This window comes from Acartia tonsa, chromosome 1 (assembly GCF_053477335.1).
Source record: "Acartia tonsa isolate MP-2025a chromosome 1, ASM5347733v1, whole genome shotgun sequence".
NCBI classification, from domain to species: Eukaryota; Metazoa; Arthropoda; class Copepoda; order Calanoida; family Acartiidae; genus Acartia; species Acartia tonsa.
In genome coordinates this window covers 12,902,067-12,918,448 of record NC_137260.1, presented here as the reverse complement: position 1 = coordinate 12,918,448, position 16,382 = coordinate 12,902,067, and the positions used below count along the sequence as shown (strand labels likewise).

Sequence of the window (16,382 nt, the reverse complement as noted above, 5' to 3'; positions counted from 1 at the left end):
TTTTAAAATGGAACTAGTACTACCTACAACTTTTTTCATTTTTGTCGGTTTTTTATGGATGGGGTCTTTTATCGAAAAACAACATCAAATTTGCGGTGCATGGCCATGGGGTTCGGGAGGGGACTAAGCGTCAGGGACGGGAGCATAGGGGGAAAAAGACCACCCATTGGGAGTTTATTTATTTGTTGACTTTTTATAGACAAAAAGTAAAGAAATTCAAATTTTTGCGGTATGACCGTTTTAGGCTCTGATTGAAATGACCAGCAGGGGTCAATTTTGTTGGAGGCCCGTTGGGGCCAGCCGTATAGGCAGGGACCCCAGGCAGGGGTCAAAAAAGAGTGTAGGGGCAGCCAGGTAGGCTGCCATTACCACTGATTTTACATGTACAGTTGGGGAGGACCCAAAAGATTCCATTTGAAAAGGGAGAGTATCCCAGCCAGGCACAGTGTAGAATATGGGGGAGGCCCCAGGGTTGACAATGGAAAAGAGGGGGAGCACCCCTAAAAAGTTGGCGGGGTTTTGTTGAAACCGTTGGCAATGGCAGACAGCAATGCCGGCGAAAAGGGGGAGGGAGGTACTCCCACAGGGGTACAGGGGAAAGGTCAGATGAGCAGACCGCTGGGAAAAAGGAGAGGGGAGGGGACGGAGTCCCCTCGCTTCCAGTATGGTCAGTCTTGACTTAAACAAAACGTTTTCATTCAAAAATAAGGTGGGGGTTCGAATGGAAAGGGATGACTTTACCCCCTGGTTTAAAGGACACAGGGGAAAGGAGATTACCACTATAGGCAGGCGGCCTACAGAGGTGGCATACACTCTTTACCTAGCTGGCCAGAGTTAGTTTATCAGCGACTATCCAAGTAGTAACATATCAAAGATATATAAAAGCATCAGTCCATATTGTTATTAATACTTTACCTATATATACAGTGACAAGAATAAAGAGTTTATTGAAGTCAAGCACAGGCCTTTATTAAGATTATATAAAGTGGAATGAAAAAATATTTTTAAAAAATTCTTTGAAAAAACCCACCCTCCCCTCCCCTAATAAACAATAGTAATATTTACACTGTATGGCTACAAAAAACTTAACATTTTAATAATAGGGATTCTTGTGTAATAATGCAATTAGTTAATAATTAATTATTTTTATTTCAGATTCCAAACGAAGAACATTTTGTTATCCCTACAGCACATAATTTTTTGTCTGGACTAAAATGGCAGCGAATGATGAAAACAACAGGCTCCCTGAGTTAGGGAAAGTGGAACAACATCTTCCACCCCCATTCCATGACAATGGATATGAACCAGTGTCCCCAGGTAATATTAGGTTAACATATTAAAATTTTTTTTTCTTAATGGAAAGCACCTAACCCCACAGAAATAGAATGATATTTTATCCAATAAATCTTTCAAATTTACGGATACCAATTTAAAACAATTAAAACTTAACCTAGTTTGAATTATGGTATAATAAAATTCAAAAACAAAGAATGTTTGCTTTAATGGGAACAAATCGCTTAGTGTGTTAAATAAATTTTATTTCAAAAAGAGGCGGACAGCGATATTTTAATATCAAAGGGAATATGGTTTAACAACAAAAAGTTTCCTTTACAATTATTTAATATTTGAAATATCATATTATAGAAAGTAGTAAGCGTTTTTTGTCTAGCCTGAAGGATTTCATTAATTGACGAATCGAAATTGTTCTCTTATACATTGAGGCTTTTCACAGGTCTTGGAAAAGTTTTTAAAATATTTTTGAAGAGGGTTTCTTTACTTTTCTTTCCCCCCAAATTATTTTTATCTCTTTAAAAAATTAGAGTTTAAAACGGGATAAGGCTGATTTTTCACCCTATTAATAGTGCCTCTAGAGGCTCCCAGGGGTGTAATCATTAGTTGTTTCATATAGTATTAAAAATAATATTTATTTTCTTTTTCAGCGGTTCCGACCATACAGGAGGAAACAGAGGATCAATCTAGCTACTCTAATACAGGAAAGAATAAAATAAAAAGTTTATTGGATTACATTTATTATGGGTTCAGTTTAGAACAACATACTTAAGTATATTAATCAAATTAAAACGTCTTATCTAAAATAGTTATTTAAGTCAGTATGAACAGAAATCCTTAATAAAAGCTAATATTAGAATCATTGACATAATCCTCAAAAATTGAAAGAATAAAAAAATGTTTATATAACAATGTTAGTTCACGACAACATATCCGAGTCACATTGACCAAAATAAATTGTTTTATTCAAATTATTCATAAGATGTCATGAAAACAAATGATAGTGTATAAAAAAACCTAATATTAGACCAATTGTTATATACTTCATATTGATTTTATTCTGTTTCAAAGGACATCTAGTTGACAACCTTGTCGAGGCAACATTGGGCACAGCCACCAATTCGCAAGCAGACAACAACCAGCTAAGAGCTAGCTCCAACAATCAATTACCACTCAGATCCGCAAGTGTTCCTCCTTCCCTAAGACCTGCGAGAGTTCCAGCAACAAACAATGGATTACCAAGGAGGGACCAGTCACCAGAAATAATATTTTCAAATATTGCTCCTTCACACAACACAGGTCACAACAATAATGCCGCTGCATTCCGCCCCGCCATGCAAAATAGACAGCGTCATGTTTCTACAGACAATGTTCACACCAGGATCCAACACGCAGAAAATAGAAACACGATGGGCTCCAGCGAAGGAAGACATTTAGTAAACCTACTAACTGACGAAGATAGAATTTATTCCATCATCAACAACCAACCACAAACAACAAGCGATTTCCGTCAGCCATTTGTAACCCCAAGGAGATTACAAGATGTACAATCCTTTATGAAATTAGAACCCGAACCTGAGAAGCAAGCTGGGACCAGCGACACCCAAGACAAGTTATCGCCGGAGATGGTGGCGCAGATTATAGCCAATGCATTGGCACAAACCAAACAGTTAGAAGAATCAAGGGACAACACCGCAGCCGCAACCACAGCCACATCTTCTAATATAACAGGGATTACAACAGCACCTGCAACACAAAGGTCAAATCACATCAACGCCACCCCCTTCCCCATCCCAGAGGGGTGGCAACAAGTGAGACTCCCGGAGCATAAGTGGATCAATAGTATACCAAGCAAATCACGTGATCCACAATTCATGGTAATGCATGCATCCATACTACAACAACAAAGACTTTCGGGTATCACCAAGATAAATTCATTGTTCTGCAAGGAAAATTCTTTTCTCAAATTGTTGCAGAAGTTTTTATTAGATGTCACATCAGCCAAGAGCAATATAGAGGTAAGTTAGTTTAAAAGAAGGACATTATATTGAAATTACAAGGTAGTTGCATAGATTTTGGACCCAAGCCATTTTTATTCATTTAATCTAATTTCCAATACATTTTTAGAATCCTATATACAAAACCAATGTTTCGGAGCCGGAACAAGGAGCATTAATATCTTTGATGGAATCGGAGCCGTTATTTTTATTAAAAACGGCTTCGGCTCCAGATTAATCAAAAAAGTAACAAGTCAATTTAGCATTGGTTTATTGTTATACATTAATCTGAAAAATCATGGTCATTCAACAAATAAACACACAATTCTTCTATGTTAATATAGTTCTAACCAAATAAAAGAAGAATATTATAGATAGATTTGTTTATTAAATCCAATAGAGAATAATTTTGATAGTTTGGAGTAGCAGTAAAATTATACGGCTCCAGAACACTGAGAATAATATTAGTTTTTAAAATTAGTTATTATATTTCAGGACTCTCTGCGTGAGCTCTATACCTGTCACACACCATTGGAGTTACATTCCGAGCTGCACAGGTCCATGGAATCAAGTTTAATGGCGTTAGAGATGTTGAAAAATGTATTGCGTTTTGGGGCGTTGGTTTTTTATACTTCACCAACGGTTGTACTGCGCATGGCTACAGCCGATGTAGGCACCATGTTGCAGGGTGAACAGTTAGCTCTGTACAATCAGTACACAAAAGAGTATGAAGAAAACGAACGCAAACGCAAAGAACGCGACAACAAGCACAACAGCTATACAGGTCAGAAACGGTTCGCCGGCACTTGTCACTCATGCGGCAAGGTTGGTCACCGTATGTCGGAATGTCACAACAAAGAGAATAAGAAACCTTCCAAGTGAATCGAGGCTGCGGCCCCAGTTATTAAATCAGACGGTGAAACATTGGCATTATCCACAGTAGCTGATACTGGCAGCCGCGCTCAAACTATATACGATAGTTCAAAACTTTATGATTCTAATTTTTCCGGCCCCAAAAGTTTGCTTGAACACACTAGTGATATTACACCTAATTGTGATAATATTTGTGATACACCAGAAGTCTGTCCCCAGATTGATACTATGATTAACATTAACTGTACCACATCTCCCGGTGACAAGGATGATAACATAATTGTTGACAATGACATGAGTGATGAATCCTTTGTGCAATATATCGACAATCATATAGCTGATTTAATCAGTCGTGGTTATAAACCATTGAAACGCAACATACATTCAGCGGAAGCTTATGATTTTTATAAGGATATCCTCGGAGCCGATCAAAAAGTTCTTGATTTACTTAAATTTGGTTATGTTCCAAAATTTGTGAAAAAACCCCCTAGCGCTATAGATTTACCAAATAACAAAAATGCTAGGTCACAACTTGCTTTCGTGAAGGAACAAACAGATGAATGGTTGCGCAAAGGGGTAATAGTACAAACGGTTGCGAAACCAAAATTCATAAATCCGATTTCTGTTGCAGTCAAGAAAAACTCAGCCACAGGTACATCCAAGCTTAGGATGTGCCTTGATCTTTCAAGATCATTGAATGGGCTACTTCAAGACGAGACTTGCACAATGGAAGATATCCACAATGTCATGCCCAGGTATGTTAAATATTATAAAATAAAAGTTAATAGATTTAGTCGTATTTTAGTTTTCAAATTTCATCAGATTTTAGTATTAGTACCCAATAATTTTTGTTTAATAGTCGCCTCTAGTATAGCAATTTTGTCCGATACTTAAACCATTTGTTTATTCAAATCTAAAGCCTGCAAATAGACCAGTTAACCATTCTGATTCCACCGGGCTTATGGGGGGAAGGGGCGAGACGAAGGAGTTTTCATAAGTGACAAGAATACAAATTAAACAAATATTTGTTTTTTTTGTGACAAATTTCATTTACGAATATAATATTTGTTTTATTTAAGGATCGTGCCCAACTCTTGGTTATCAGCGGTCGATATAAAATCGATGTACACACACTTGAGGATCCATGAACAATTCCGAGGATATTTTGGTTTCTCACTGACATCAGATAGCGGAGATAGAGTCTTCTACGAATTTCATTTTCTGCCATTTGGAACAGGTGAGCCCATTGTTTTTCTTCTATAATAACAGGGGGGTATATTCTGCACAAGATTTATTTTTTATTTTTTCCCCTGCTACAAACTTTCTTATTTTCCTTCTCCCCTTTAGTTTTTTATCACCAAGGAGGGGGGGAGAAATGGAAAAAATGTTTTCAGTTTTCTTAATTTTTACATTTTTTCTCTTCAACCAACTATTTTTTATACCCCCCCCCCCCCCCCCTGAACAGGGGATTCCATGTAGAATATACACCCCTGTATAATAATCATTTTTTATTTAGCAGCAAGTCACAGAGAAGGGACTGGCAGCAGCTTACATATCAACATGATTAATAAGTTGTTTATATTTTCAGGACCAGCTACCTATTTGATGGATATTCTTCTTATTCCTATCAAAAGATATTGCCATGCAATGGGCATCGACATCAGTGTGTTCGTCGATGACTCATTAAATGTTTCCATGACCAGAGCCAAGGCGGAGGCTTGTTTGAAATTTATTATTTACATTTTTTCAGCAGCTGGATGGCAACTGGCAACTGAAAAGACACTGGGTCCTACTCAGCAGATTTATTATCTCGGTTTCGAGATCAATACAATACAAATGTCAATTAATGCGCCATATTTTAAAATTATTGCCGTATCTAATGATATTTCAGCTGCCATTGCAAAGTCTCATGAGAAAGGAAACATACTCACTAAAGATTTAGCCCACATCCTCGGCATCCTATGCCACATGATAGTTTCCCATGGAAACATAGTCAGGATATGTACTCGTGCTTGCCAACAACAGCTGGGAGAAGTTGTCCAAGCTTCCGGTTGGGAGGGTAAACTCGCCTTGACAGACAGAATGGTGCATGAACTTACATTGGTCAGAGATTGTTTACCTAGGTTTTTTAATAATATTTTATATTTTTCTTAAATGTTTAATTAAATCTAAAAGGGAAATCGAGGGATATATTTAATATAACTTTTATATAATTATTGCTTTTCAATTAACTGTTTTGTTTTTTGTTACAAGTTCAACGGCCAGAGTTTGGTTAAATGTTCTTCACACTTTCAAGTATTATTTCCTGCGCAACAGGAATTTCTATTAGAGGGTGTCGACGCCGCATTCAATCAGTAATGGTCAGTGACAGTTCATCATCTTCGGCATATGTGTACGAATGTGAAAAACTTCATATTATCTGTGATTTCCCTTTTTCTATGGAGCAGAGTGACCAAAGTAGTACTTATCGTGAATGTTTGGCGATTTATAATATTTTTACCACAAATTTCGAATTTCTAAAATTAAATTCCAATTTATCAGTGGTCTGGTTGACAGACAACCAATGTCTACCATCAATTATAGCACGTGGTTCAAGAGTGAAAATTCTGCAAGATCTTGCAATTGCTATAAAAGAACAGGAATTGAAATTCAACATTAGACTTCACATTGTGTGGCAACGTAGATCCACAAAATTGTTACAAATTGCCGACAGTGGTAGTAAAAATACCAATACCGACGAGTGGCAAATTGATGACAATGACTTCAAAACAATTTGTGATAAATTTGAAGTAACACCTGTCATAGATATGATGGCCATGGCTACCAACACCAAATGTGAAAATTTCATATCAAAACTCCCCGACAGACAGGCAATAGCAGTGAATATTTTTTTCTACAAACTGGTACCCAACATAGTTTATTATTGTTTACCACCTGTAAAATTAATCATCCCTATTTTACACAAAATTTTAGAAGTCCCCAATATTTCAGTATTGTTTATTGTTCCCCTTTGGAAATCAGCAAGCTTTTGGCCACAATTTTTGAATAAAAATAAGTTCCAATCTTTTGTTAAAAAAATATTTGTTTTTCAAACTAATTTTTCTGCAGAATCGCACGATTGTCTCTTCCAGGGACGCAAGAATTTTTCCATGTTAGCTACACTTATTGTTACTTCATAGAACAGACGCCTTGTGTAATTTAAAAATTTAAATTTTTCACATGATTCTTTCAATTTCAGTGTAGAAAATGAGTGTAATATGTTAAATAAGCAACTTTTTAGTCAGACTCCATTGAAAATTACTAGTCCATACAGTCCTTAAAATTATGAATTACCGTGATATATTATTTGACAGTTTTAACCTATTCAAAGCACAGATATATGTATTGAAAATTCATCAATGAAAATATAGTATAAAAGTAACATATTGTATATAGTTTAGACTGACATAGTTTTTCGAATATTGTAATTGAAAATTGCAGTGAGATCAAATCCTTTTTTCCTTAATGTCACATTGGTACATTGTTTGATAATATAGTACAAAAACACAGACAGAAAATTTTTAATGTTTCTATTTATTTTCAGAATATTGACAAGTGTATCATTAGTGTCACCACACTATAAAATGGCGAGAACTTATGATCCGAGGATAAAGGCGAGATTCAACCAATCCAGGTTAAAAGGTAAACATATAAGATAGATAGATACATCACGGTTTCATCATTTGTTTTAATCCGAATTTAACGGCTCTTTATAATAATTGGCAATTTAATTTTGGAAGTTTTTTTTTTACGATAAACATTTTATAATTAATATTTGGATCGTACAGGTGCATCTGTCAATACATCTATATAGAAATACTGTTAGTTAACATAATTATTGTATTTTTTTCAGTTGGATCAGCAATACCTGCGTTCATTAACAGACGGGGACCATTAAGAAGTATACCCGTTCTCAACAGATTAGACTTGTCACAGCAACAGTTACGAGATTCCCAATTGATAGCCGAGTCACGTGCACCAGCAACAACCAAGATACATGGGAGAATCATAACCGACATGTTGGATTTCCTTACACAGCAGAGAATTGAACATTATGCCCTGTCATCAGACAATATTTGTCAGTTTTACCACCATCTGGAAATTAGCAGAAAAACCTATTCATACTTACAACAGGTAGACATATACATATTTTTTTATTTTTATTCTTTTATTTTGTTTCTTGAACGTTCAACAAAAACCAATTATACAGTAGTAATTTTTAATTTAGCAGACCATACAGAGTTAAACATTAGTTAAAACAGTTTCATATATCCATTTTATTTTATATTTCAGGTGCCTGGTGGGATAAAGACCTTCATACATTGTCTCGGTTTACCTTTAACACTCTACTCGCCAAAAGTGCACAGATTGTGGCAGGGATTGAGCAGACGGGCGGCGCTAGAAAAGCGCCCAACGGCAAAAGCCACGCCCATACCGGTAACTGTCATCAGAAAAGTGATAGAAAAACTCCACAATGCCTACTCTTCATATTGGGACGTACCAATACCCATGTTCCGCGCCTGTCTAGCAATTATTTTACAATACCATACATTGTGTCGTCTAAGTGATATGGAGGAATTGAGAGCTTGTTATTTTCAAAAAGATGAATACAAAGGAACTAATATTATCAAAGTAACTTTTCCCAAAGCCAAGAATGATCAAAATTGGTCCGGCCGTTCTAGTGTTATAGCAAGTGAATCGGGTCTGACATGCCCAGTGTTTTTGATAGAACGTTTTTTCGATCGTTGTGGATATTTATTTTTTGACGGCCAAAATCTAGATAAAAACTACATTTTTTGTAGAACGAGTTCCGTGCATAATGGTCAAGGACACCAGACCGTTAGCGATGGATTGCGCAAGTTATCAATCAACACACTGCTTAGTGATATAAAGCGGCTGTGTTTGTCGGTGGGGTACACTGGCCCCATCGGCAGGAAGAGTGCTAAGATGACAGGCGCGGCAGCTGGTTTTGCAGCAGGATTATCGGACGAGGGGTTAAGGGATAAGGGCCGCTGGGCCTCGGTAAATACAAGCGCCATATATCGCACACACACACTAGATTATCAACATGCCTTAGCAGTTGCTACCAATCTCTACAATGCCACAAACAATGAAGCATCAGACAGAGTGGACAAACCACCTATTTATCGTGACTGTATTACAGTTCGCCCCCGCCCTTCTGGTTTAGACACACTCAAACCAACAACTTCTAGGGTTGTTATTCAGAAAGGCCACAGACAGGACAGAACCAGACATCCACCTACTTCCATTAGAGTACCATGCAAGCCAAATGTTTTTCATGGCATAGCCATTACACCACTATTCAACCGGGACACAGATGCTTGCAGATACGCCAACAAGGGTAGCAGCGGGCTCAATGTCCACCATGCCACCAAAGCCTTTGAAACTATTAATTGTTATTCAGAATCGGATGAGGAATAAAATAAACACTTATCCTTGTCGGTCATTATATCCTTTTGGTCAACAGCCACGGCGGCTTTACAGCTATAGAAAATTGTTTTTGTGTCAGTAATTGATTTAACACAATGTTAAATTCACAGTGGAGCAAGTGGGAGTATTAAGTTCAATCTATAGTCTTAAAAACCTGGTGAATAAAAGTGCAAATTTATGACTGATTAGTCAGAACGAAATGAAACTATCTAGTTCAAAAAATCCTAAATTGTTATAGTTGATCTTTGTTGTTTAAAGTCAATAAATAATATTAATGAAATATTTGTTTATAATTTACGATGAAGTAAATGTTTTCGTCTGTTGATTATTAAGATCCCGTTTTTCAACTACACAAAAGTGGCAAGAAGAAAGATCAAGATTTCGCTCAATTATTTAACTTTAAATTATGGAGCTTATAAAAAAGGCATATGATTGGTTGGTACAAAAAATTAATAGCTCAAATTCTCTATCCTGTCAACATTAGGATTGAGTTGTACAAACTTCTTGGGCGTTATTAAGTTGAAGGATAGATTAAAAAAGGGATTCTTTAATGAGAATATTCGCATTAATCTAAATTAGGTCAAAGAAGCACCCCCCTTTTGTTTGATAAAAACAGGCATTCCCTAAACTTCCTTTGGGGTGTTTTTTCTGACTATGATTCTGTTCCCCGCGAATTTCACTATCGAGCCCCAGCCATGTGACGTCGATTCGGATGATGGTTTTTCATAAAAGACTCAGTAGTAGAAATCCAAAGTTTGTATTGGAGCCCTAAGCGGAAAAATAAATGTTATTTTTTTGATGGTTTTAGGAGTAAATATATATAGACAAACTTCCCCCTGATATAACACGACATGTTTGAGAGTAAATTTAAATAGTTCTTATCAGAAATATTTCATATATATATATTTTTAATTATATTTAAATAAAATTTAAAACAATTCGACTTTTGTAAATTTATGATTTTATTTAAATAAAGAGAATAAATGTGTAGAGAAAATAATTCTTTTATGGTATGCGCTCATGCCGCGTGTAATTAAAAAAAAACATAAACATGTCTTATTTTTTCCTTTTCTTTTGTGTATAATTAGTAAGTGCAAAATATGCTAAAATTAAGTAAAGGATTGCAGTTGCAATTATTGATAACTATTTTTAATGTAAAGTTTGACATAGAATTTACTTAAAGGGGGATATAGGTTCTTGTTTATTTGGGGAAAATATATAGGAGAGTTTTGGTCCCTTGTTTAAACATTTCCAAAAAAGCGTTACCAGCTAAACAAAGCTTCAGCGGCCATCTTTCCAAATAAAAAATAAAAATATTTTGTTCATAATACTATAAATTTTATTTTAAATTTTACTTAATGTTAATTTCCTGCATGTTATAATGTAATTAATTTTTGTAAACATATGATATTTGTTAAGATATATTATCGGATAATTTGAAGTGAATAATCTAGTACGAACTTCTGGAAACTTATTTTGATATTTCAAATAGTAAACAAACTTTCTGCCTTTAAATAAAAACATAAACATACAGTGTAATAATACTTAAAAATAGTTAAAGAAGATATACATTTCATGTCAAATTGCCCAATTTTAATATAGTTTACTTTTAAAGAATTAACTTTCTTTTTTATCCGACGCAAATTAAAGTTATATAGAGCGTAGATGATTGAAATTTAAAAATTCAAATACTTTTTTATTTATTTAATTATGTTTGAGATGCTTTTATATAAGTAATATTATCATTTCAGATTTATTTAAGTTAAATTGTAATGAAGGCGAAATTTTTAGAGGCTTAGGTCGTTTTAGACTAAGTTTTGTGTGTCCTACTGTCTGCCCATGAAATAGGTAAAAAAAGCTTTCTTAATAAAGTGTTGTTAATTAAAAACAAAAGAAAATTTAGGTAAACAATTCAGGTAGGTAATTGAAATGGCAATTTTTCAATATTTTGATGTTTCTAAATTCACAAAACACCGCATTTTACTGATAAAAACTCCATGCCCAGCTTTAGTTCGGTATTTTTCATATATTTTTCATTTTTCTGTAGGTCATTTATTTATGCCATCCTATGAGCTAATTTGTTTAAATTTTCAGTCATTATGGAGAAACACAAATTGAATAATCATTGTACCTGCAAAGTTGGACTTGGTGTTGCGAACCTCTTGGAAGGAGATAACCAGAAACCAGACATTAAAGAAAGGAGGAAGAAAATATTGAACGAATCTATTCATTTTCTTGGCAATTGTAATGTTTCTCAAAAATGCAAAATCATCGATAAGATTAATGAATTAAAAAATATAATAAGTGAATACTATTTTGACAGTGACAATAAATTGATTGTAATACCAAATCAAATTGTTTTGGAAGACAAACCAAGAATTCTAGAATATGAAAATGAACGAGCTCGCAATAAATTCTTGGATAGTCACCTTGAAAACATACTACATCAATCTACAGCGAACGCACTAAGAGAAAAGAAGATAGAAGCTCTTCTTTTTCAGGGATTTCAATCTGATTTGTGTTTGAGAGATAAGCTTGATAAATGTAAGAACATGCGAAATGAAGATAAAAAAGGATCCAATCTATCCTATCCTGACCTTAATCGTCATGAACTTGATGTTATGGAAATGTTGGATATTGAACATCTTAGTGATGTAGATCTTGTAGAGATTATTAATCAACATGAATCAAAAGTGTTAGGTCGAGTTGTTGAGGATTCCTCGTGGATTGTATCTCAGGGACAAAAATATGCATTTTATTTTTTATAAAAATTTAGATACCGAGGTATATACTAGACATGATTAAGATTTTTAGATTTTAATATTTTAAGTATACTTACTTACTAATACTTACCTATTTTGTTAAAAGGATATTTGCACGTAATGCATTCACCAAATAAGTTATTTTGAGTAGTGATCCTATATTTACAAATAGTAATATGTAAATAAGGGGGGGGGGGGGAGGGAGATTTTGTACTTGTAGGAAATTGAATATTAGTAGGTATAAAATTTTGTACGGGATTGTTTTTTGTAGTTATCAATCCATTTCTTTTTGTAAAATATCTTATATGATTGGATTTAAAACTTTGAAAATTGATTTTTTACACTTTTCTTCTAGGGACTAGTGGGGTAAAACACCCCCTTAAAATAGACACATTAACAGTGGCGTACAACTCAAGAGTACCTGTGGTTTTAATCATTGATTTTTGGGTAAACTTTCAGTTTCATGTTACCTAGAAAATTTGAAATTGGATAACATAGTTTATTGATCCGTATTTTCATAGAATTTTTACTAGGATCACTAATTTTATATTCAAATAGGTAGATTTCATAGTACTAGCCTTCTGAAGTATTTTTTTTTAAACTTCAGCTTTCATATTTGCATATCTTTGTAATAGGTCTGGAGTAAAATGCAAAAGAAAGTCTTGGAATCTATTCCTTTTGATCATTTAAAAACTTTTTACAAATATCAATGGTTCAGATGTAATGTTGATTGTAATTTTAATGAATATGACACTTTGCTTGTTATTCCTCAGTCAAAACTTATAATAAATATCGAAGTAAAGAGAGGTTCAACACTTTCAGTTTTAAAGAAAGCAGCTGATCAAACAAGGAAGCACAGGAATTTCTTTAGCAGTTTATTTGGGCCAATGTTGTCAGAGAAATGGAAATTTGTGAAAGCAGCTTGTATGCCTCACATTGATTTTGGTTCAATTATGAATTCGCCATGCTCTTATTGTAAACAATTTATTGTAAGAGAATCGAATTTAAACAATATGAGACAATGGATCTCAACTTTAACAGATAATGAACCAGAAACCAATGTAGATGAATATCAAACAGAATACGAAAATTTGTTGGTTGCATTGATTGGACTTTCCTCGCTGAAACACAGTAATCAACAAAACAGTCTAGTTGTAGATCCCCTTGAGTTGAGTAAGCAAACAGAAAATAAAATAATAGGCAGAAATCTTGGTATTGATGGTGAAAGTGAACACGACCGGGAAAATCTTGAAAAAGCTGTTGATGGAACAAAAACAGATTTTGACAATCTCTGCTACATGTTGACACCTTCACAATTAAATGCGGTAAAAAACCTATCAAATTTTTTTATTATAGATGGAGACATGGGTACTGGAAAAACTTATGTTTTGAAAGAAAGAGTTAAAAGATGTGCTAACAAATTCCCAACAGACACAATATTATATGTTGATCTTTCATCAACTGATATTTGGACCAATATATATGCATATGAATTCCGTTATAAAGTTAATGATTTAAAACCAAATCCAGTTAAAGAATGTGATGAAAGTAAGGAAGATTTTGACCACAGATTTTACGAATTTCAACCAACAGGTGAAATGGAAGATCAGAAGACACTAATGACTATGATAGCTGAAATTGATTTTGAATCAAATAAAAAAATTAAAGTTGTCACAGCCCGAGAAATACAGCTTAACTATGACCTCCGCTACAAAGCTCGTCATTTAAAGGAGGGAAGAAGAGTACCATTTACTTGGATGTTAAAAGACTACTTAAGTAGAATTAAGTTTGATCATGTATTTATCGATGAGATGAGAATGCAGAACGAAATTATTGATTTTTTTAGTACTGGCGCAAAATCCTACTGTGTAGTATTAAAATCATATACAAATCATCAAGTTAGAATAAAAAAGAGGTACAAAGATGATCTTTTTTGGTATGATCCCCGGTTAGAATTTAATAAGTATATAAAGTGGACTAGAATAATGAAAAGGGAATATGGGGCTGTGAGAATTAGTTTGGAGAAGAACATGCGAAACTCTGAGAATGTTCTCCATCTTGCATCATCTTTAACACCTGCAGGTTTTGATTTTATTGATAATTCAGGAAGCCTAGTATCTCCAACTAAGAATGTTTTTGGGCCTTCTTGTTACCATTATGAGAATACACAATGGTTGGATCCAGGTCTCTTAGTAAGAGCAATATTGAAAAAATACTTTGCTGATCGCCCAAGGGAAGTTATTGTTGTTTTAACTGAAAATTTGGATGATGTAGAAGAGGATAGAGAAGTTTATCAGTATCTACAAAAATATAATTCTGAAGGCAGAAATATTGTATTATTGCCTTCCACTAAACAGCCTACTGATCAAGATGTAGAAAAAAATATTAAGAACTTTATCAGAAATTCAGAAGGTATTTTAGTTACAAGTCTCAAACAATTTCATGGTGCTCAGGCCAGAAATTTGGTATTGTTTGCTGGTATGTCACTGAATAATAGTAAACTGAGAGATGCGATATTGAGAGCTATGTCTTTTGCCATAGTTATTCACGTAGAGCACATAAAACGACCAAATCTGTGGGTGTTTGAAGACACAAATCTACATGATTTTATTGATTATACAGAAGAATATAGAAGAAATAGTGGGTTATATCAGCAAGATTCTATCCTTGAAAAGGCGTTTTGTGATAGGCGTTTAAACGCCTTTTACAAAAAAATAGTTAAAGAAAGTCAGAATGGCTACTACGTAACATAGTGTAAAGGGGGGAGGGTGACGCTATTCCAGTAATTTTTCGGGTTTAAAAAAAAAATTGGGTAAATATAAATGAAACCAAGACCATTAGAAAGCTTATTAAAAAGTCTTATCATGTCTAATTAGGAAATTATCCTTGAACTTTTAGAAGTTAGTAAAAAAAAGACCCAATGAAATTACCTATTACCTATTGGTGGCCTGTTCTGGTAAATTTTTTCAACCTAAAAAATCGATGAAAAACTTCCAAATGAGCATAACAAATAATACTTCTTATAGGTTACAGGGATTATCAAATTAATGAGAGGGATAGGGACTAAACATAAAAACTGGTAAATTCTTATTTATTCTTGATAAGATTCTAATAAACTATGGATTCGCGTTCAAAAACAATTTACTTTCAATTTCTAAACTTATTTTGCAATTTAAGTAACAGCAATTGTATAACTGAATATTTTAAAGTAAAACATCTCTTCAATCAATATTACTCCTTGTGTTAAAAATAGACTGCATAGTTACATTTTAATTTATTGTATTTTTTTGTATCTTATTAATTCTAGTAACTAAGGGGGGGGGGGGGGGGAAGTTTTGACACATTTGCGTAAACATGGCACCTAGGCTTTATCTTTGGACTGAGAGGATAGAGTATAAATGATAAAATCATTCTTATATGATGAATTTCACGAAGTTTTAAGATTTTTTGGATAGGCCTCCAGGTTTCGGAGCTCCAGGCCTCCAGGTGGTCTCTGTACAGGTAAAAATGAAAAAAAAAATTTTTTTAAAGTTACAAATCAACTATAAAACAAAATATGCATCTTTTTTCTTCTAATATGTGAATAATATTAAAAAAGATGCATATTTTGTTTTATAAGTTGACCTGTAACTTAAAATTTTTTTTTTTCATTTTTACTTGTACAGAGACCACCTGGATGCCTGGAGCTCCGGATCCTGGAGGCCTATCCAAAAAATCTTAAAACTTCGTGAAATTCATCATAAAAGAATGATTTTATCACTAATAACCTATCCTCTCAGTCCAAAGATAAAGCCTAGGTGCCAGGTTTACGCAAATGTGTCAAAACTTCCCCCCCCCCTTAAATTTTAAATTTTTTCTAAACATTATGAACATACCACTAAAACAAAATTTTGTGTTTTCCAAACTATTTATCCCTTCATTACATCGAGCTGTTAATATACCAAAGTTACATCTAAATATCTAATAAACT

General features: G+C 34.1%; 1 protein-coding gene across 1 annotated transcript; it reads left to right on the top strand.

The window, feature by feature from the left end:
• Nucleotides 1–3,979: 3,979 nt before the first annotated feature.
• On the top strand, nt 3,980–5,599 carry LOC145332296 (uncharacterized). The gene is made up of 2 exons (XM_080177261.1): nt 3,980–4,915; nt 5,240–5,599. The coding sequence occupies exons 1-2, from the start codon at nt 4,389–4,391 to the stop codon at nt 5,421–5,423; spliced, it is 711 nt and encodes a 236-aa protein (XP_080033387.1). The 5' UTR covers nt 3,980–4,388; the 3' UTR covers nt 5,424–5,599.
• Nucleotides 5,600–16,382: the final 10,783 nt, after the last annotated feature.